The sequence below is a fragment of the Haliotis rubra genome, unplaced genomic scaffold (assembly GCF_003918875.1).
Source record: "Haliotis rubra isolate DU_JTF1 unplaced genomic scaffold, ASM391887v1 Scf318, whole genome shotgun sequence".
In the NCBI taxonomy this organism is placed as follows: Eukaryota; Metazoa; Mollusca; class Gastropoda; order Lepetellida; family Haliotidae; genus Haliotis; species Haliotis rubra.
Window position 1 is genome coordinate 731,035 of NW_025766989.1, and position 22,045 is coordinate 753,079.

A 22,045-nucleotide genomic window follows, 5' to 3' on the forward strand; every position below is an offset into this window, starting at 1 on the left:
GGTCCATGCAGGAGATAAGAGTACCGCATGTCCTCATGGTCCGTAGTGTAGGCATTTGCAGGCAATCTCTGGCCCGTTTTTATATTGTATTGCCATGAGAAGTGCTAATCCTAAATCTGTCCTACTTGTCGTAAAAAAAGGTCCACACAAGTGATAAGATGATACTAAAATTTAATAAATATTCAGTGTCAAAAAGTGATTAATAGTACTCATAAAATGATAATTTACTGCGAACACACATCTTTGAATTCTCTCAACATGTATTTGGTTATACGATTACATAACAATAAACAATATGATACTGTGTGCATGGTTATAAAGCCCGAGTCTTCGGGAGGCGAGCGAACGCTTTAACCACCGCTTTTCACTACGTGAAAGGACCTGAAAGGCAAAACAGTGATGAAAGTAATACTAGTGTGACTTCATTACAAGAAGGGTACCACAGTCACACAGTTTTCACGAAAAGCGTTCATAGTAAGTAAACAGCATTCGGATTATTATTATTTCATTGACATGACCTAATGACCTGACGAAGCAGTAAGCAGTTACTATCTATAAACGTTTCGTGCTTCAAAATAAAGAAGTTGATAACAGTTTGCAAAGCGCTGGTAATATATTATATTTGGTCAAAAGCACTGCATTGACTTTGCCTTGGGTGTGATGTTTGAATAGTTTTTCAGTCAAAGTCGGAGTCACAGTCTCAATCCTTGATGATGAAGGCATAACAGAAAAGATTTTCGTCCTTGAAATCGTCTGGGTTCCTATTTCGAATCACTTCCTCCACCTCAGCATATAATTCATTCACAATCAGTTCTTTCTCATCTTTACTCCTAGTTCCTGAAAGTCCTGTCAGAAAGGCACTGTTGCTCCAACAGCGATGGGCTGACACTAATCGTCTGGCAAATTCAAACCTATCATCCACGCCTGCCTCTTCCTTCCTTTGTCGCCATTCCTTGTACATTTTGCAAGAAACAAACACCTGTTTAGCTGATAAAAGACGTAAATTGCTTTTACTCACATTTGAGTCAGGATCTTCAAACGGTGCTTTCAGTAGTGTTAAGCTCTTGTCACAGAATGCCATATTTGTATTATGGAGTTCATGTTGGGAAATCTTGCCCATATCGCAAAATGTTTTCCACACAGTATTCAAAACGGACAAGAAGTTACCAACGGTAATCTTGGTTTCACCTGATGAAGTGGTGCAATTGGTACCTGTAGATACAACCAATAATCCTCCTTTCTTCAGCTCTCGACTTCTCAAGATAAGGAATTTCTCCCAATCCTCAGAAGCTTGTTTCTCGAGCATATACCTGGCATCATCATTTGTGTTTGGAAAAGAGAAAATGTCGTCCTTATTAACAGGAGGTTTTCCAGAAAGCCAATGTACAGCTACTCCACTGTATATTATGTGCATTGAATCAGCTGGGACACACTGCTTGTAAAAATGTGTTCCCGATGCCAAGGCAAAAACGTTCTCAATATCCTGGAGATAGGATGGTGGCTCGGAGATTAGACCAGAGAGGCGTCTAAACAGGGAGTTGAAGTCGTTGACCTCTTGGTCTTCATAGATGATCTGAAACTGCACGTCAGAGCCATGGTGCTCTTTCAGACTTTCGATTAGTTTTCTAATAAGTCTCATGGAAGCTGCACCATCAGCAGTTCCATAGTCGCCGATATTGTATACCAAGGTTTTGTCTGGGAAGGGAACGTCCTTAGCAAGCTTCAAGAAGTCACTCGTTTGAAAAAGAACTGAACTTCTGTCACAGTTTGCTCCTAGGTTAGCACCGTAGGTCCCCATGCCTGTCTCGCCATATGGCAGATGAGCGCCATTGTCACAAATATTGCCAGCTGCCATATTATCTGAGACTGATCTTTCAACGTGGCGGAGGTATCGAGATGAAGGCTGTCTGCTTTATGTAGCAGGCTGTTCCCGTCCCACGTGACTCAAGGAGGATATTGTTACATCGATTATGCATTTCACTGTCACATCAGCATATCTATGAATATCATTCTAGTGGATACAAATATCTGTTTCACTTGTGGGGACCAGACAGGCTAGAAAAATAAAAATTCTGCTATGACATGTTACATGAAACATACTGTCCATCGTCGACAGGTTTTACTCTCCAAAATGTTTTCATTTTTTATTGTATAAATTGTTTTCGTCACGATATGGCTGAGATATTGCCGATGTGACGTTAAATATTAACTCACTCACTCACTTACATGAAACATGCCAGAAAATGTGTGCAAGACTTTGCCCGTCCGTTACTCCTAACTTCTGCTGAATAACAATTAGTAAAGATTAGTAAAGATTATTCTTTACAAAAATACAAGATTAGTATCAAACTTTGCACGGCACAAATACTGTCAGTTCGTTTAGAGGCAGAGGGAAGGTCAATGCATTCAAACTTCTTGTCAACAGAGACCCGTGAAGATCCGGGGTAGAATAGGTCTTCAGCAACCCATGTTCTTGCCATAAAAAGGCGACTATCTTGTCGTAAGAGGCGACTAACGGGATCGGGTGGTCAGGCTCGCTGACTTGGTTGACACATGTCATCGGTTCCCAATTGCGCAGATCGATGCTCATGCTGTTGATCACTGGATTGTCTGGTCCAGACTCGATTATTTACAGACCGCCGCCATATAGCTGGAATATTGCTGAGTGCGGCGTAAAACTAAACTCACTCACTCACTCTTGTCAACAGCAAGGACTATCAAGAGGCTTTCCAACAACTTGGGAATGAGTGGACTGTGCCACCAGGTTTAATCGACTCACTTCAATCATTCACATGCCGCCTGTATGCCTCAGGTTCTTACATAAGGGATGCCAATCAATTGCGCTACCACTTATTTGAAGTGAAAAAAGGGAAAAATGACACCCTGCTTTGATTGTCCATCTATGCACATCGCGAGAGCAAACTATCAAGCTGCAATATTGAACAACTGTCTGGAAGATGAATATCCAACTTCACGAACATCACATGGTCATGGATGTGTGGAAGAAAATGGTCACATAGCGATTTGCTGGATGACAGGACCTCTGGCTCCAGATGCTGTTCTTGAGTTCATTTCTTGCAAGTCCACAACAGTCTGTAAACCGCCAAGTTGTCAATGCCTTACCAATGGACTGAAATGCACTGTGACATGTCGGAACCAGACTTGTGACATCATGGTATGCGAGGACCATGACATGCCGAAGAGTGACTCTGATGATGAAGCTGATGTTCATAATGCGGAATAGTGACTATCACTAACCAATTTTAGGAACTTGAAGGTGCACTCACTCGTTGAAATTAAAGAGCTGTGTTCAGAATAAATGAATTGTTGAGTTTTCGAAAAAAGTTCTTAGAACTTACAAGTTTGTCTCTTAAAAATAAGGCAAAAATATGATTGAAATGTATCAAATAACACTACTTGATATTAGTTAAATCTGTTTAATCATGTTAGCAATATTTTACCTCCCTGTTTTCATATCCAACCTATTTGCTGAACATTACTCATGATAAAAGATTGGTTTTGACATTTTTTTACATATTTTTTTCTTTGGCGGCCATCTTGGATTTAGCCTCGTTCTCAGTTTGAGCTACCAAGCCAACATGGCCATCATACATTTTTGACATGTAGAGACCAGGATAACTTCAAAAAGCATAAAAGTGTTTGGTCCCTCTGAGTGGTACCGAAAAATTGTCTGGCTCATTGCCTACCTGTGGTTATTTCCAGATAATTCGTTCTAACTTTGATATATATAGCACACCGTCTGACTACAGCGCACCAAATGTCAGGTTCAATGCATAACAGTTGTGTTTAGTCTGGTCTTATAGTTCTTGCCAGGTAAGAACAACGCGGCCAGACCTTGTTTTACATTATCCCAAATCTTAACATATCTCATATGAGATGCATATGATGCAACCATCGACCTTCTGCTGTCTCGGGGACAAAAAGCAAGATAAACGTATGTGAAGGTAGTAATATCTCCTTTATTAGAGAAACAAGCATTGTCACTAAGGTGACATAATCCCCCGCCGCAAATTATCAAATCAAACTTAAAAAGTAATGAAAGTTAAAGTTAAATGTCAACAGAAACATGACCAGTCAACCTCTCTTGATATCTTGCTCTTGAGTTGTTCAAACACACAAGTCAAATATGTTCTCGTCACGATATGGCTGCAATATCAGTGACTAAATTAACTCACTCGATCAACTGAAACACACAAATATTTTAAAGACTGACTTTGACCTTGACATGAATGTCATAGTGTTTGAAATATGCAAAAATGGTTCTAAAGAAATTGCTTATTGAAAAATATTCAAGGGAAGTCTTGAAAGTCCATGAAGAAAATCCAGTGAATTCAGGTTAACATGCTGAAATCTTCAAAGTGTCGCAGTGACCTTGAAAATTATGTGAAGGTCACCGAAATTGACTGGGCCCTGCGCCTTCATTAGATGAAGCTTGGTGTTAAATATGAAGAAAATCAAGAGAATGGTTCTTGAGGTATCTCGCTGACAAGCATAACATGCAGGTTATTATGCTGAAATCTTCAAAGTGTCGCTATGACCTTGCAAATTAAGTGACGGTCACCAAAATCAACTGGACCCTGCGCCTTCCCTAGATAAAGCTTCATGTTGAATATGAAGAAAATCTAGAGAACGGTTCTTGAGATATCTCGCTGACAAGGGTAAAACGTTCAAGTCCACTTGTGACCTTGAAATTAAGGTCAAGGTCACCGACCTGACTGGGACCTTTCTTATGAACCGAGGTATCAAATATGAAAAGAATCTAGTCAACGGTTCTTAAGATATTCCAATTCGTACGTACGGGCATACGTACGGTCGTACGGACGGACGGACGGACGGACGGACGGACGGAGCCAATTACTATATCCCCTGCCACGCGTTTAGCGCGAAGCTAATAACCTAGTTTAGGAAACACATTAAACAACATTCAGATGCAGTTTGTTTGCAATAATGCAACTAATTCACATTCAAGTATTTGCCATCACTATCATCACACTCTATAATTGGAAAACTAGGACATGCATCAACCGGGTCAGCAAGCATAACCACCAGATCCTATTAGTTACCTCCCACAACAATATAATACATTATGTATGCATGCCATCATTTGTATGTACACACGCCCAGTTGGTGGACGAAAAAGTAAAAAGTGGCTACACTCTAAAACGTCCGTGACAGATAAATAATCAATTATTTGCCAAAACAGGTTCAAGGTGCTAAACAGTGAACAATATTGTACAAATAGAACAGTAAACAGCTTTCGAGAATGGTTAGAATGACAAGATCTACGTGGTCTAGGCCATTATTGTTTGGACAAGTGCGGCTGTTGTTGCCATATCATCAATGCACTTATTCATCAAGTTGCAACCAATGTCACTTTGGCGAACCACGTTGTTAATCTAGGTTGCAATAATTTCAAAAGCGATTCTGGTAAATAGAGGCTAGTAAAATCCCAATCTGAAACTCACTCTTTGATGATGCAGACACAGGAGAAACGATTGGCATCATCAAAAATGTTTGGGTTGATGTTCTTGATCACCTCCTCAACCTGAGAGTATAACTCATTCACAATCAGTTCCTTCTCTTCCTGACTCCTAGTTTCTGTAAGTCCTGTCTGAAAGGCACTGTTGCTCCAACAGCGATGATCCGAGACAAACCTTTTGACAAATATAGCCCTATCGTCAACGCCTTCCGTTTCCTTCCTTCGCCTCCACCCGTGAAGGTCTGGGTTAGAATTGGTCTTCAGTAACCCATGCTTGTCGTAAGAGGCGGCTAACGGGATCGGGTGGTCAGGGTTGCTGACTTGGTTGACACATGTCATCGGTTCCCAATTGCGCAGATCGTTGCTGATGCTGTTAATCACTGGATTGTCTGGTCCAGACTCGATTATGTACAGACCGCGACCATATAGCTGGAATATTGCTGAGTTCGGCGTAAAACTCACTCACTCACTCACTCCTTCGCCTCCATTCAATGTAGACTTCACGAGGAATGTCCGTCGGCAGTTCCATAGTCGCCGATATTGTATACCGAGGTTTTGTCTAGGAAGGGAACATTCTTAGCCAGGTCCATGAAGTCACCATTTTGAAGAAGTACTGAACATTCATCAGAGCTTAACGCTAAGTTAGCACCATAAGTCCCCATGCCTGCTTCTCCATATGGCAGATGAGCGCCATTGCCACAAAGATTGCCAGCTGCCATAATATTTGAGAGTGTTCAACGAGACTGGGGTATCGAGATGAAAGCTGTCTGTTTTATACGGGAAACTGGTCCCGACTCACGTGACTGTGAAGTTAAGAGGAGGATATTATTACATCGCTTATGCATTACACTGTTCCAGAAGCGTGCTTGTGTTGTTATGGTAACAAATCCTTATATTGCTACTCTCTCACTTGTGGAAATTGGAAAGGTGGGAGAGTTCAGCCAAACCTGCTTCGATATTTCACATTGGCGTCAGCCTTTCATATCCATAACATAGATTTATTACAGTAGTAATGCCAAACCTGGATTGAGTAGGGACATGCAAGCCTGCGCATTTGACATTTGATAAAATAGGCATCATACTGGGCCATGCATTTATAAACATATATTTTGTATTTAAGTTGAATATATTGATATTTGAGAAAGTAATATCACTATGCCAGAGTTTGGAATGTAGTTTAATATGTATTCTTGTAACACGTGGTCATATTACTCTGTCACACATATTTGATTTAAGTAAGTAATTTTAAGAATGAAACTAATAATTTTACTTTCTTTATTTATCAGTTGATGTATATTTTGAAGGAGCACATTTGGGTTGTATGCATTCTAGAGAACACTGTCATATATCCAGTGACAACAAATATAATGAAGCATGCAGATGCAATGTTTGCACTTTAGGTTGCACTAAAACATTGTTCCGTGCCACAGCTACAGGATGCCTGTGTTGGAGTTATAAACACAAAAACCTTTTTAGTCAATGTAATGAAAAGTTGAGGGAACAAGCTTGATTTACCCTACTTTGTAACCCTGACAGTGATTGTTGCATGCCAAACATAATGTCCTCACCTGTGAATGAAAATGTACTTCCGATGCATATTCTAAAGAATGTGAGCTAATGTATTACACATACAGACAATGAAAACAGAAAACTTTTTATTTCACATTGCGAACTGTAGTCCAGGCACAGCTGACAATTTCAAACAGAAATTGTTTTGCTAGATGTAATCTAAACAGTTTGTATTAATCAGAAAAGCAGCATTTGTCATATGACTCAAATATTTAGGAGGAAGTCATGTATGTATGCACAGCTGTTTGAAAGATATATGAATGCACATTGCAACACATATGGAGGAAAGTTCACTTTGGTTTCCATACGGTGCAGGAAATACAGTATTTGAAAGCATTCCATGACTTTAGATTGTGAGGCCATTTGCAAATTGATATCCAAGGTTATATAATGAAAGGCTGTGATAATCATAATCAGGACCAGGGTGTCTCACAAGGCAGTATTCTGTCCGTCAGATTGTTTAGCATAGAGATTAACAGTTCATCAACGTTTTTAAACGATTCAATTGATGGACAGCTTTTTGTGGATGATTTTAATGTTTCTTGACGGAAACTCATGAAAATATGGTAAAAGCAATTGCAGCAATATATATGAAAATCGTAAATGGTGTGTAGTCAATGGAGTTTTATTCTCGAAAACGAAAAGTGTTTGTATTTATTGTTGCAGAAAAACAAACAAATCTCCCCAGAGACCATGAGTATATTTCAGCTGCCAACCCTATCAAAGTTGTAAAAAATGCTAAATCCGTAGGCATGAATTTTTATTAATTCAGTATTTAATCTTCATTCGTTCTATACTTGAGAACGTCTTTATCAGTTATGGTGGAGCATGTAAAAAATTAAGATTATCATATTCCCTTCATCATCAAGGGCTATTACCTTGCCTTGGAGCATTCAGAACATCCTTGTGAGCCGTCCCAAAAATGCATCGCATTTAAATGACTTTTACAGTACATTTTAAATTATCTTCAACCCCTCAATGCAATTCAACATACTCTTTATTCCACATCTCTCCAATAAAAACAGTTAATACTTATTCAAATCAGTAACTCTGAAATTTTCATGTCTAAGTATAAGCTATTCATGTTTTCGGCACCCATGAAGGGCCACCTCCTCGTGGTGGGTGCTGGGTCACGCTAAGCGCCTTTCAACCCCCCGTTGTGGACCCGGGGGGATATTTGGTCCACCAACCCGTTTGCGGTGGGTTGCGCCCCTGTGTCGGTGGAGGACGGGAGGCTGGTGGTTGAGGGCAATAGGATCCTGGAACCGTGTTCCTTTTGCCCAACACACCACTTCGCCCCTTACTTCACCTAGACGGGTGGTAGAACTGGCCCGGTTCTATCAATCGGCTGGTCATGTCATGCCCTGAGTATGGACAGCGTGTTGTTAACAGCTGTTGTTCACGGCAGGTCTATCTAACACTACTTACCAGTAATTTTTGTGTTTTGTTAAATTGCCTAGAGTCCAATGCCAGAAGGCGGTGGCTCATGGGCCAATCTGGATATACGAACCTCTGACTGCTGTATTTCTTGGGAAAAGTGTCATGGGCCGAACCAGCCTGGCATTTCTTCTTTTAGTCATTGCAGCTTTTCATGTTTTTATATCTGGAGTATAACACTTCTGTAACCCTAATGTTGCAGATTGGTTTCCGCTGCATCATTGTCCTTGTTGACACTCCATGGTGGGTGGGGAACAGAGGTGTCGAATCACATTACTATAACCATGGCTCACAATACCTTTCCTGGTTCATCAAAGCACAAATGCCGTCATGTTGATGGTTAATCATCTGACGAAGAAATCCTTCCAAACGTCACAGATTCTTGGCCGAGATTTCTCATCATTGCATCTGAGGATGGCAATCCGTTAAAACTTAATCCCTTTGTCATTGCTAAAGGCATCAAAGGTGTCTGTGGCGATGTTAAGAATGTTTCACGTCTCCGAGGTGGTTCTATCCTAGTGGAATGTGCAAGGAGACAACAATCAGTTAATCTGCTGTCCTTAAAACAGTTTGTTAACACTATAGTTGTTGTCTCGGAGCACAAGACACTGAACTCATGTCGAGGAATAATCAGGGACCGAGCTCGTTGTCTGTCAGACATGAGCGAGGAAGAAATTGCAGCTGAACTTAAGAATCAAGGAGTTACGGCCGTTAAACGCTTTACCAGAAAACAAAATGATGAAGTTGTCAAAACAAACACTTATCTCTTTACTTTTGGCCTTGCAGTCCTTCCAAAATCCATCAAAGCTGGGTATTTCAATATCGGTGTGGACGTTTATGTTCCAAATCCTCTCCGGTGCTATAAATGCCAGCGATTTGGACATGGAACAAAAACTTGCAGAAATAACACGGTGTGTTACCGTTGCAGTGGTAACCATGAAAGCACTGAGTGCACAAATGTTATCAAGTGCGCTATCTGCAATGGAGAGCATTTGGCCTCCTCAAAAACATGTTCCTTTTTCCAACGAGAATCTGAAATTCTTAAAATCAAATATACCCAAAATATTTCTTTTCTTGAAGCCAAAAAATTGGTTCCAAATCCTTCTGAAACTCCTACCATCAAATATTCAACTGTCATTTCTTCCCCACCTCCAGTCGCTAAAGTTGTCACAACTTCCGTCATGTGTCAGACATCAATTTCCTGGGTTACAAACCAACTCATTCTAGATGATGTTTCTCAGATGTCAACAAAACGGATAGACACATCTGTGACATGTTCTCAGACAGAGAAATTGTCGGAACCCTTAAGTGACGTCACGTCTGAACCAGATTTGCAAAATGGTAAAGATGCATGCAGTAGCCATAAACATTTATCGAACAGTGAAAAGAAAAAACTAAAGAAAAAGACCAGGGCTCTCCAGCACGTCGAGGTGCCTCCTGGGCCATCTGTTGTAGAGGTTCACAATCCATTTGAACCTTTAGAGATGGAGGTCAGTCCCACAACCCCAGTCGATGGGAATAGACCCCACTCCCGATCACGAACGCCAATTAAGCCTCCATGAGCTCTACAACCATTATTCAGTGGAATTGTAGGGGACTAAGGAATAATCTTAATGATTTACATTTACTTGTACAAGATTTTAGACCGTCAGCATTTTGTTTAAAGGAAACCTATTTCAAAGAAAACGATCGATTTGATGTACGACAGTATAATTCATACAATTATTATTCTCCCCCAGGGCCAAAAGCCACTGGAGGGGCTTCGATATTAGTGAGGCAGGACATAATACACAGTCCTGTTCCTCTGAAAACTACACTTCAATCTGTTGCTGTACGTGTGACCATGCACATTGTTTTTGCTTTGTGCTCACTCTATGTGCCCCCTTCTTCTTCTGTCCAACCTGCTGATCTTCAAGAACTCTACGACCAGCTTCCCAAACCTTGTATCATCATGGGAGACTTGAATGGCCACAATCCCCTTTGGGGAAGTCCACATACAAATTGTAAAGGGAAAGTACTAGAAGACTTTCTTTCTAACAACAATCTATGTCTCTTTAATGATAACTCTAACACATACTTACATCCTGGCACGGGTACATATTCTTCTCTCGATTTATCCATAACAGACTCTGATCTCCTTAATGAATTTGATTGGTCAGTCCATGACGACCTATGTGGAAGTGACCATTTTCCAACCATTCTCAAAGCCGTAACTCCGTCTGATGTTCCTCCATGTTCCAAATGGAATTTCTCAAAAGCTAACTGGCCTTTGTTTGAAATAATGTCATCTAACAAATTAAAACCTGGACTCTTTCGAGATGTTTCCGACCCTGTGCAATTCTTTTCTGATGAACTAAACAAAATTGCTGACGAATGCATTCCAAAGTCCTCTACAAATCCTCACATACGTAAACCGTGGTTTAACAATGACTGTAAGCAAGCTAGGAAGGCACGGAAAAAGGCTGAACACTATTTCCGTCGCCATCCAACGGTGCATAATTTGAATAAATATAAAATTTCTAATGCTAAAGCCCGACGTACAATTAAGACAATAAACGCCAATCCTGGCGAAAATTTGTGTCGAAAATCAATTCACGAACGCCGACGTCCAAGGTATGGAACATGATACAAAGAATTAGAGGTAAGGGTACTAAATCCAGCTTCCACCATCTTAACCATGGAGATCAATTATTGACCAATAAGTCCGATATTGCGAATAAACTGGGCGAAACTCTTGCTAAACACTCTTCCTCTTCTAACTATGTGCCTCACTTTCAAAAATATCAAAAACAACAAGAGAAGAAAATTATAAATTTCTATTCAGATAATGGAGAAGATTATAACGAAATTTTTTCTATTCACGAGCTCCATAATGCTCTTGAACAAGCTCATAATACTGCTACAGGAGCTGATAACATCCATTATCAACTCCTGAAACATTTACCAGAAACATGCTTACAAACCTTGTTAAATATATTTGATGATATTTGGACTTCTGGTACATTCCCATCATCATGGCGTGATGCCATAGTTGTGCCCATTCAAAACATGGACGGGATCATACTGATCCCTCAAATTATCGACCCATTTCTTGACTAGTTGCGTTTGTAAAACTATGGAACGAATGATCAACAATAGATTAATATGGTATTTGGAATCCAACAATTTAATTACAAATATTCAATGTGGATTTCGGAAAAAATCGAAGTACTGTTGACCATTTAGTCCGCTTGGAGTCATTTGTTAAAAATGCAATTATTAATAACCAACATGCAGTGTCTATCTTTTTTCGATTTAGAAAAGCATATGACACTACGTGGAAATATGGTATTTAAAAGATTTACATGATTTTTGGATTACGAGGCCGTTTGCCTCACTTCATATCCAACTTTTAACTGACAGGCAATTTCAAGTCCGCGTGGGTTCGACCCTATCTGATCATTATCATCAGGATCAGGGTGTGCCACAAGGCAGTATTTTGTCTGTCACTTTATTTAGTATCAAAATTAACAGTTTATCTAAAGTTTTAAATGATTCACTTGATGGGTCACTTTTTGTGGATGATTTTAATATTTCTTGTCGTGGTAAAAATATGCGTACTATTGAACGGCAAATGCAGTTGTGTTTAAACAAAATAGATAAATGGTGTCTTGAAAACGGCTTTAAATTTTCTAAATCCAAAACTAATTGTATACATTTCTGCCGTAAATACAAACCGCATACAGACCCGGAACCATCTCTAAATGGCACACCCATCAAAGTTGTGCAAGAGGCCAAGTTCTTGGGTATTCTTTTTGACTCACACTTAACGTTTCTACCACATATTAAATCCCTTAAAACTAAATGCCTGAAGGCACTTGATCTGTTAAAAGTCGTTTCAAATTCTAAGTGGGGAGGGGACCAAACTACCCTACTACACCTATACAGATCTCTCATCTGTTCGAAACTTGATTACGGCTCCATTGTATATGGTGGAGCCTGTAAAAGCAACCTCAAATTACTTGATTCTATCCATCACCAAGGTCTAAGACTTTGTCTTGGATCTTTTAGAACCTCTCCTATTGACAGTCTGTACGTCGAGGCTGATGAGCCATCTCTTGACCAACGCCGTATAAAATTATCCTTGCAGTATGTAACTAAACTGTATTCTAACGAGTCAAATCCTGCATTTAATTGTGTTTTTAATCCTCTCTATGAGGATCTATACAACAAAAAGTCTTCTCTTGTTCCGCCTCTTGGGCACAGAATTAAACCATTCATTTCTGCTGCCGGCATTGAGCTGGAAACTATAGCTCCTTCCCGTCTTCTTTCTTCTCCCCCTTGGCAGTTGGTTAGGCCCCAAGTTGACGTAACTTTGACCACATTTAAAAAATCAGAAACTAATGAATTACAGTATAAACAAGAATTTAGTCAGTTAAGAAATAAATATAATACATATAAATCCTTATTTACAGATGGATCCAAGGACGGTGGCGCAGTGGCATGTGCCACTGTCATTGGATCCAGAACAATATCTTCTAGAATACCTGATAACAGCTCTTTATTTACAGCAGAAGCAAACGCCATCTTAACAGCTCTTAAGTATATTCAAAGACATCCCAAACATAAACAAAATATAACATTTTCTGACTCTCTTTCTTGCCTTCAGGCTATTGAAAATCTCTCTTGCAAACATCCACTTTTAATTGAAATAATCGAATTATATAATGATCTTGCTACTGGCCAATGCGACATCGTCTTTTGTTGGTTACCCAGCCACGTTGGCATTTCTGGGAATACAATGGCCGATCTTGCTGCCAAGGCAGCACTCAACAAATCTGCGACACCACTTCTTATTCCTTACTCTGATTACAAAGCTTGCATTAGAACTTACATCCGTGATCTGATGCAGAAGAAGTGGGACACCCAAGTAGGTATCAATAAATTACATGCAATAAAACCAACTATAGGTTACACCTACTTGGGTTGTCAGTCCAGATTTGAAGAGGTCATCATACGACGATGTCGTATTGGCCACACACGATATATTGAAAGGTGAGGATCCTCCGTTTTGTATCCCTTGTGATGAAAGAATCACAGTCAAGCATATCCTGCTTGACTGTGTTGAATATTCCATCACAAGGGATAAATATTTTAATGTCAAGACATTGAAGGATCTTTTTTATAATGTTAACTATAATTTAATAGGTGAATTTTTAAAAGAAATAGATTTGTTGACTGATCTGTAAATAGCTAAATATTTTATTGTTGGTAGTTTCTATTAGTAACTGAGATTGTTAGTGGCTGTACCCTCAAAGGGGGTTAACGTAGCGTAAAATTATTGTCCTCCTGAGAGGGTACGTAAGTCCCAAACCTTTCACAGTCAATTTAAACTTGCCAGGATTTTTAAACGTAGCATTCCTGTAATTTTAATTGTAGCTAACATTTCTTACAATCGCCAGCAGCTGAAGGGATGGTGTAAATCCAACTAGGGTCCATGCAGGTAGCCAAGGTACTGTTAGTCCCCATGGAACCTAGTTTGGTGATCTACCTTCTGGTGTTGGCGATCTATAACTTGTTTTTATATTGTATTGTCCAAATAGTGCTCTCAGTTTTAACTCTCCATACTAGTTTTAATTGTAATTGTGATATTCTAGTTGTTTTACTGTCCTTCGTCGACAGGTTTTCATAACATATATATATTTAATTTCAATGTCAAATGTTCTCGTCACAATATGGCTGAAATATTGCCGATGTGACGTTAAATATTAACTCACTCACTCACTCACTATTCATGTTTTCAGAAACTGTTTCATGCCTTCAGACATTGTTTGCGTTCTGTTACCACAATGGATGTTCATGCTTCTAAATCAGCACTCGACAAATCGTGGCACCACATCTCATCCCTTACATTGATTACACGAATGTAACTAGATGTCATGTCGGTGATCTAATGCCAAATATGTCCAAGTTGGCACAATAAGACTACATGTAATTAAGCCAAATTTGGTTCCAGACGTCGGTCCAGATTTGAATAAGCTGGTCTCTAAGTAATTTTATCAAATTAATGCATGATAAAATATTTTATGGCGCTTAAGTGATTTTTCCTTCCTACCTTACACCGCTAACCTTGCTATTCCCTAAGATAGTAAATACCGAGTTATCCCCCCCCTTTCTCAGCCTCTCTTTCGCTCTTAGTACCCACGCAACACGGTTTCAAATTCCCGCAGAGTCTAATCCAATTTTTTTTCCCGCAGCAAAAGATTCATTTGTTTATTGTAGTGTTTCAGAATGTCAGGAAGAGGAGCCATGACTAAGAGGAAAGGCTTTCTTAGAAGAAACAGGCTGAAGTTGGCGAGAATAGTCGTTTGCAAGCTACCGTCACCGTCCCCGCCACGCAAGAAACAATGTGGAGCTCACAAGGTCAACACTGGGAGCAGCGCTACGTCGCCAGGTGAGTATAGGTTACCCTATATTTCCCAACAAAGCGATGTAAATGATAACATTTCTTCAACCCTTGTTAGGATTAGCTTTCCTGGTGAGGATATTGGTAGGGAGCTAATACACTCACATGTCGTAGACCTGCATGCAGTTGGCATTGACAACATGAGGTCACCCCCCTACTTGCGCTCATTTGGCGAGCGAACCAAGCAACAGAGAGTTCATTATGGAAAGGCAAACTCATGAAGTGAATGCACCAGGTCAGTTGGGGTTACCCCCTGTTAGCAACACGTCACATACACATGATGACGTCACTCCCATCTGGATATCAACGGATACGGTAGGTGAGTACGTACCCCAGAGTTTGAAGGTAAAAATCACCAGGGGAGAATATGTTGATTTCAATTTGCTGTTTAGAGGTGCACAGCAGGACGCCTTTTCAACTCAATCACAGGTATTCACAATTAACAGCCTAGGCCAAATTGAAATTTCAAAGTCACCAAAACAGAAAGAAATCAGGCATATTAACGACAGGACCACAGCATTTACAATCTTTGCTAGTGTCTTCTTGACGAAGTTTCCCAGACGCCACCAGGAGCTGCTTAAATACATGCATACAATTCGCATGGCGGCTCAGTGTCAAATAGGCTGACACCCAGTTTAGATTGTACTAAGCAAGACACCCAGAACGCTCATTGGCTAACATCAATTCAGAAATGTGGATGCTTTACATGCAGTCAACAGCACCTGCCCTACCGATAGGTCATCAGCGAAACAGTGAGACACCTCACCTCACCATAGTTACAACTACTGGTCATGTAGTAGACCAGCTTGCAAGTACATGCACACATGTATCGCTTGTAATGGCAAACACCCTCAAAAATCCTGTTTTCGTCAGCCAAGGAGCCAAGGTAAAGGACAAAAATACCCAAGGAGCAAGCGGTCAATACACTGCTGGGCAGAGGCAGGACACCAATTAACACTGAGAACCTAAGACAGCTGTGTTCAGGTTACCCTGACACTGCTGCAGCCGCAGAGTTAGTATCCGGGTTTGTTAATGGTTTTTCTCTCCCGTGAATCGTCAGATTGTCAAAATCTTAAATCAGCTAATCAGCTTGCAGAATTTCTTGAAAATAAATTTGAAAAAGAATTAGATATGGGAAGAATCGCTGGACCTTTTGAATCCCCACCCTTTGATAATTACAAAATATCACCTATTGGCGCAGTACCGAACAAATCGCCTGGAGAATATCGTCTCATACATAATCTATCCCACCCAGCGGGAAACTCAGTTAATGATAACATATCGGACCAAGATGCTGTTCACTACACAAAATTTGATAAGGCTGTACAAATAATACATAAGCTCGGGGAAGGATGTTCTCTTGCAAATGCTGATATAAAAAGCGCCTTTAAGCTTTTACGTGTGTCACCAGCTGATTTCAACTTGCTTGGTATTAAGTTCAAAAACAAATTTTACTTTGACAAGTGTTTACCAATCGGATGCAGAATAAGCTGCGCTCACTTTGAGAAATGTCCAACTTATGTTGAATAGGTTGTTGCGAGTAAAGTAATGAGGGGAGAAATTTTACATTACCTGGATGATTTTCTATTTGTGGGCAGAAGAGGCACAGACGACTGTTCAAATGTTTTAGGAGCTTTTAGGGAAGTGTGTTTATACCTAAATGTCCCACTGGCCGAAGAGAAAACGGTCTTCCCGTGTACATCCATCACGTTTTTGGGTTTACAACTGAACACGCTGACAATGACTGTGTCTATCCCACAAGAGAGGGTACAATTTCTTCTTCACGACATATTGGGGAGGAAGAAAGTAAAGTTATTTGAAATGCGGTCACTAATAGGTCTATTTAATTTCTTCTGTAGAGCAATTCCCCCAGGTAAAGCTTTCCTGTGGAGGCTAATCACTTCAACGTGCAGGATAACAAACAAACATCACCACATTCGCATTACCAAAGAGAAAAGATAGGATATATTCGTATGGCTCTACTTTTTAGACAATCACAATGGTACAACTCTGTTTCTCAACCAACACTGGGAGAGTAACGAACACTTGAGTTTGTACACTGACAGCGCGGGGAGTATCGGTTTTGGGATATACTTTGGCAAGAAATGGTCTTTTGGGCAGTGGCCAAATGAATGGCATACCATGGGTTATACATCAGATATAACATTTCTGGAACTCTTCCCTGTATATGTCCTTGAAGCTCTGGGGAAACGAGCTGATGAATAAGAAAGTACTGTTTTACTCGGACAATCAGTCTGTTGTAGCTATCCTCAAGAAGTTCACATCTCGATCTCCCTTGGTGATGCTCATTGTTCGAAAACTAGTCATGTTATGTTTAAATCACAATATATCAGTAAGAGCAGAGTTTACTGAGGGCAGAAAGAACATTATAGCGGATTCATTGAGCAGGTTAAGATTTGATGTTTTTCGGCAGCAGGTTTCCTATGCTCTACCTAGGGCGACCCCGCTACCAGAGCAGATATGGGAATTATCCACGCAGAGACCCATCGTCTGATACAGCAATCAGTGTCACAGAATACCAACATAGCCTACAAAGCAGCATTAAAGGAGTTTCAATCTTTCTGTGACCAATACAAGATGTCAGCAATATTGCCAGTCAGTGTCAGTCATGTCAGTCATTAAATTGCCTACCTCTCACTCAAACGCCGGTCATCAAGTACCATTGCACAACATCTGTCGGCGTTTAGCGGAACGCACAAGCTCAAATCATATCAGGACCCGACAGATCATTATGTCATAAAGAAAATGAAGCATTCTATCAGGAAACAGAACCCGTGTAAGAATACACGATCACCACTTACCATACAGATTTTACCAAGAATATTGGATGCCTTGCAACGCGTATGTTACACAACATATGAAACAAGTCTTTTCACATCTGCCTTTACAGTAGCATTTTTGTTTTCTTACGAATTCGTGAAATCATTCTTGGTTGCCCAGAACAGACAGAGAAACCTCTGTTTTTATCAGACATTTTGGTTTATCCTACCTCAATTTCAAGATTTGCTACTCCAAAACAGATCAAGCCGGTAGGGGTACAGCACTTCTTATCTGCGAGCACCCAGATAAGTCTGTCTGTCCGTGTTAGCGATGAAACTGTATTTGTCAATAAGGTCTAAGGGAGGCAAGTATCTCTACAGGAACTTTAATGGTGAACCTGTCACAAGGTCATAGTTTAAGGCAGTATTGGCTAAGGCAGTCAAGTTTGCTAATCTCGACGCAAGAGTTTACAAATCACACAGCTTTAGAATTGGAGCAGCATCGTCAGCAGCTACCCTCGGAATACCCATGTCTTTCGAGGCCGTGTTACCGCCCAAACGTACACGCAGGACGTTTTAAGGCCTATCGTTGTCCCTCACATGATGACCAATCGACGTCTGCACACTCTGCAACAAGATAACACCAGACCCCATATCGCAAGGCATACCATGGACTTCTTGCGACAGAACAAAATCTGACTGACTGAGTGAGTTTAGTTTTACGCCGCTTTTAGCAATATTCCAGCAATATCACGGCGGGGGACACCAGAAATGGGCTTAACACATTGTGCCCATGTGGGGAATCGAACCCGGGTCTTCGGTGTGACGAGCCAATGCTTTAACCACTAGGCTACCCCACCGCCCCCAGAACAAAATCAATGCCATGCAATGGCCATCGCTGTCTCCTGATTTGGCACCCATCGAGCATGTCTGGGATGAGATGGGGAGGAGACTTGCCAATATGGCGCCACCTCTCAGCTTGCAGCTGCTGGAAGCGTCTCTCCGCAGGATATGGCAACAGATCCCTCAGGATTTCTCCAAGAGGGTCATCTTTTCTCTCAGGAGGAGGTGTGTGGCTGTTATTGATGCTGATGGTGGACACACGCGATACTGACGTCTTCCTTCTTGTTGTTTACCTGTGTGAACTTTTGATTTGACCCCGTCTCTGTTTAACTCACGTTGCCTTGGTCAATAAATGCAGTGCAACTTCATAACGCATTTAATTCTCTTCTTAAATGGTCACTTATCACATCGTTCTCTAAAAATTCTTGGATGCCAAAACGCACCTAAGAAATATGCTAATCAATCAGTGATGCGTTTCTAATGGCTTTCAGTATATATCACGCTAACAGTATCTTTCGGTCCTCTCGGCGGTGACCCGTCGCTTACGCGTCACCGATATAACTATATAACCACCGGTATACGTCCCCAATTCGTCAAACACAGTACAGATATCCCCATTTTAATTCAACTCGTTTTACGCTGTTTTTTCGTGAAAGAAATTCATTATTTAAACCAGGTCAAAGTTCCTCTAGGTCAAAGATTAATCATATCACTCCTTAAACTTACACCATACACACGTTTATTATGTGCACGCTGTCTAAATCTGACAATGATGAATAAATCATAGTGTTATAGATAAAATGGACGGAATTATGATGAAACCACTCTCTAGTTATCAGAAATGAGCGGCCCGCTGATTCACGGCAGGTGACGTCACGCTCCATAATGACGTCATAATCTTGTTTCATGATCTAACAGTGTTGGGTCAACAGCCCGTTGCGAGTAAGTTGTTTGAACTTAAAATTAAATTCATGATACTGTTTTGTCTTTTTTTAACACACATTCCACCTATTTTAGCTGGATAGGGGAGTCAATTGGCCAAGGGCTTCTGCAAATGACAGTGCCCTGAAATTATTAGGTGATACTAAAATTTAGGTGATACTAAAATTTAATAAATGTTCAGTGACAAAAAGTGATTAATAATACATGAACTCATAAAATGATGATTTACTGCGAATACACATCTTTGAATTCCCTTAATTTCTGATCCAAAAATGACCAATGGAGAAAAAGTGAATGAAGATCGGTGGCCCAAATTTTACGATTAACATTACCTCAAGCTTTTATGAGACTCGCACCACATCAAATTTATAATAATAACATATCAGACTTCATTTGAATATTTATTGTTTACCACACGTATATTGAAAGTTTTTTAGCTGGCACACACACACACACACACACACACACACACACACACACACACACACACACACACACACACACACACACACACACACATATATATATATACATATAAATGTATATATATTTGAATAACACAATGTTACCTCTTGTTTACATGTATGTGGGTATGCGATTAAATTACAATCAACAATATAATACTGTGTGCATGGTTATAGAGCCTAATCTTCGCATATATGCAAGTACTACTGGTGAAAAAAAAGTGTGATTTCACACCAATCAGTCTCGATTATCTTCCGAAACACATTCCATAGAGCATGAGTGAGTGAGTGTGTTTTTACACCTCTTTTAGCAATATTCAGGCAATATCAGAGCGCAGAACACCAGAAATAGGCTTCACACATTGTACCCTTGTGGGGAATCGAACATGGGTGGAACAATTTAACCGCTTTTCACTTTAACCACGTGAAAGGCTGCAAAAGGCAAAACAGTGATGAAAGAAATATGACTTGATTATTTGATTACAAGAAGGGTACCACAGTCACACAGTTTTCACGAAAAGCATTCATAGTAAGTAAACAGCATTTGGATTATTATAAATCATGACCTAATGATTCATTAACCTGATGAAGCAGTAAGCAGTTACTGTCTATAAACGTTGCGTTCTCCAAAATAAAGAAGTTGATAACATATATCAGTTTGCAAAGCGCTGGTAATACATTATACTTGGTCAAAAGCACTGCACTGACTTTGCCTTGGGTGTGGAGCTTGAGTAGTTTTTCAGGTAGCTTGGAATCGCTGTCTCAATCCTTGATGATGAAGACATAGCAGAAAAGATTTTCGTCCTTGAAATCGTCTGGGTTCCTATTTCGGATCACTTCCTCCACCTCAGAATATAATTCATTCACAATCAGTTCTTTCTCATCTTTGCTCCTAGTTCCTGAAAGTCCTGTCAGAAAGGCACTATTGCTCCAACAGCGATGGGCTGACACTAATCGTCTGGCAAATTCAAACCTATCATCCACGCCTTCCTCTTCCTTCCTTTGTCTCCATTCCTTGTACATTTTGCAAGGAACAAACGCCTGTTTAGCTGATAAAAGACGTAAATTGCTTTTACTCACTTTTGAGTCAGGATCTTCAAACGGTGCTTTCAGAAGAGGTAAACTCTTATCACAGAGTGCCATATTTGTATTGAGGAGTTCATTTTGGGAAATCTTGCCCATATGGCGAAATGTTTTCCACACAGTATTCAAAACGGACAAGAAGTTACCACTGGTAGTCTTTGTTTCTCCAGATGAAGTGGTGCAAATGGTAGTTGTAGATACAACCAATAATCCTCCTTTTTTCAGCTCTCGACTTCTCAAGATAAGGAATTTCTCCCAATCCTCAGAAGCTTGTTTCTCGAGCATATACCTGGCATCATCATTTGTGTTTGGAAAGATGTCGTCCTTATTAACAGGAGGTTTTCCGGAAAGCCAATGTACAGCTACTCCACTGTATATTATGTGCATTGAATTGGCGGGGACACACTGCTTGTAAAAATGTGTTCCCGATGCCAAGGCAAAGACGTTCTCAATATCCTGGAGATAGGATGGTGGCTCAGGGATTAGACCAGAGAGGCGTCTAAACAGGGAGTTGAAGTCGTTGATCTCTTGGTCTTCATAGATGATCTGGAACTGCACCTCAGAGCCATGGTGCTCTTTCAGATTCTCAATTAGTTTTCTAATAAGTCTCATGGAAGCTGCACCATCAGCAGTTCCATAGTCGCCAATATTGTATACCGATGTTTTGTCTAGGAAGGGAACATTCATAGCCAACTCCAAGAATTCATTAGTTTGAAAAAAGAACTGAATCTCTGTCACAGTTTGCCCCTAGATTAGCACCATAAGTCCCCATGCCTGCCTCGCCATATGGCAGATGAGCGCCATTGTCACAAATATTGCCAGCTGCCATATTATTTGAGACTGATCTTTCAATGTGGCGGAGGTATCGAGATGAAGGCTGTCTGCTTCCCGACCCACGTGACTCAAGGAGGATATTGTTACATCGATTATGCATTTCACTGTCACATCAGCATATCTATGAATATCATTCAAATAGTTGTTG

At 40.4% G+C, this 22,045-nt stretch overlaps 2 protein-coding genes across 2 annotated transcripts; both read right to left on the reverse strand.

Moving 5' to 3' along the window:
* Positions 1 to 154: 154 nt before the first annotated feature.
* Positions 155 to 1,945, reverse strand: LOC124283595 (farnesoic acid carboxyl-O-methyltransferase-like). Its single transcript, XM_046719584.1, has one exon. It carries the CDS (start codon positions 1,853 to 1,855, stop codon positions 701 to 703), a length of 1,155 nt encoding a protein of 384 aa, XP_046575540.1. The 5' UTR covers positions 1,856 to 1,945; the 3' UTR covers positions 155 to 700.
* On the reverse strand, positions 155 to 21,924 carry LOC124283596 (loganic acid O-methyltransferase-like). The gene is made up of 2 exons (XM_046719586.1): positions 20,547 to 21,924; positions 155 to 518 (listed from the first exon to the last, which is right to left on the reverse strand). Exon 1 carries the CDS (start codon positions 21,748 to 21,750, stop codon positions 20,743 to 20,745), a length of 1,008 nt encoding a protein of 335 aa, XP_046575542.1. The 5' UTR covers positions 21,751 to 21,924; the 3' UTR covers positions 155 to 518; positions 20,547 to 20,742.
* Positions 21,925 to 22,045: the final 121 nt, after the last annotated feature.

Bases quoted from the DNA above. Each gene is read 5' to 3' on its own strand.
- LOC124283596 (XM_046719586.1), bottom strand. From the start codon at position 21,750: ATGAATGTTCCCTTCCTAGACAAAACATCGGTATACAATATTGGCGAC.
- LOC124283595 (XM_046719584.1), bottom strand. From the start codon at position 1,855: ATGGCAGCTGGCAATATTTGTGACAATGGCGCTCATCTGCCATATGGC.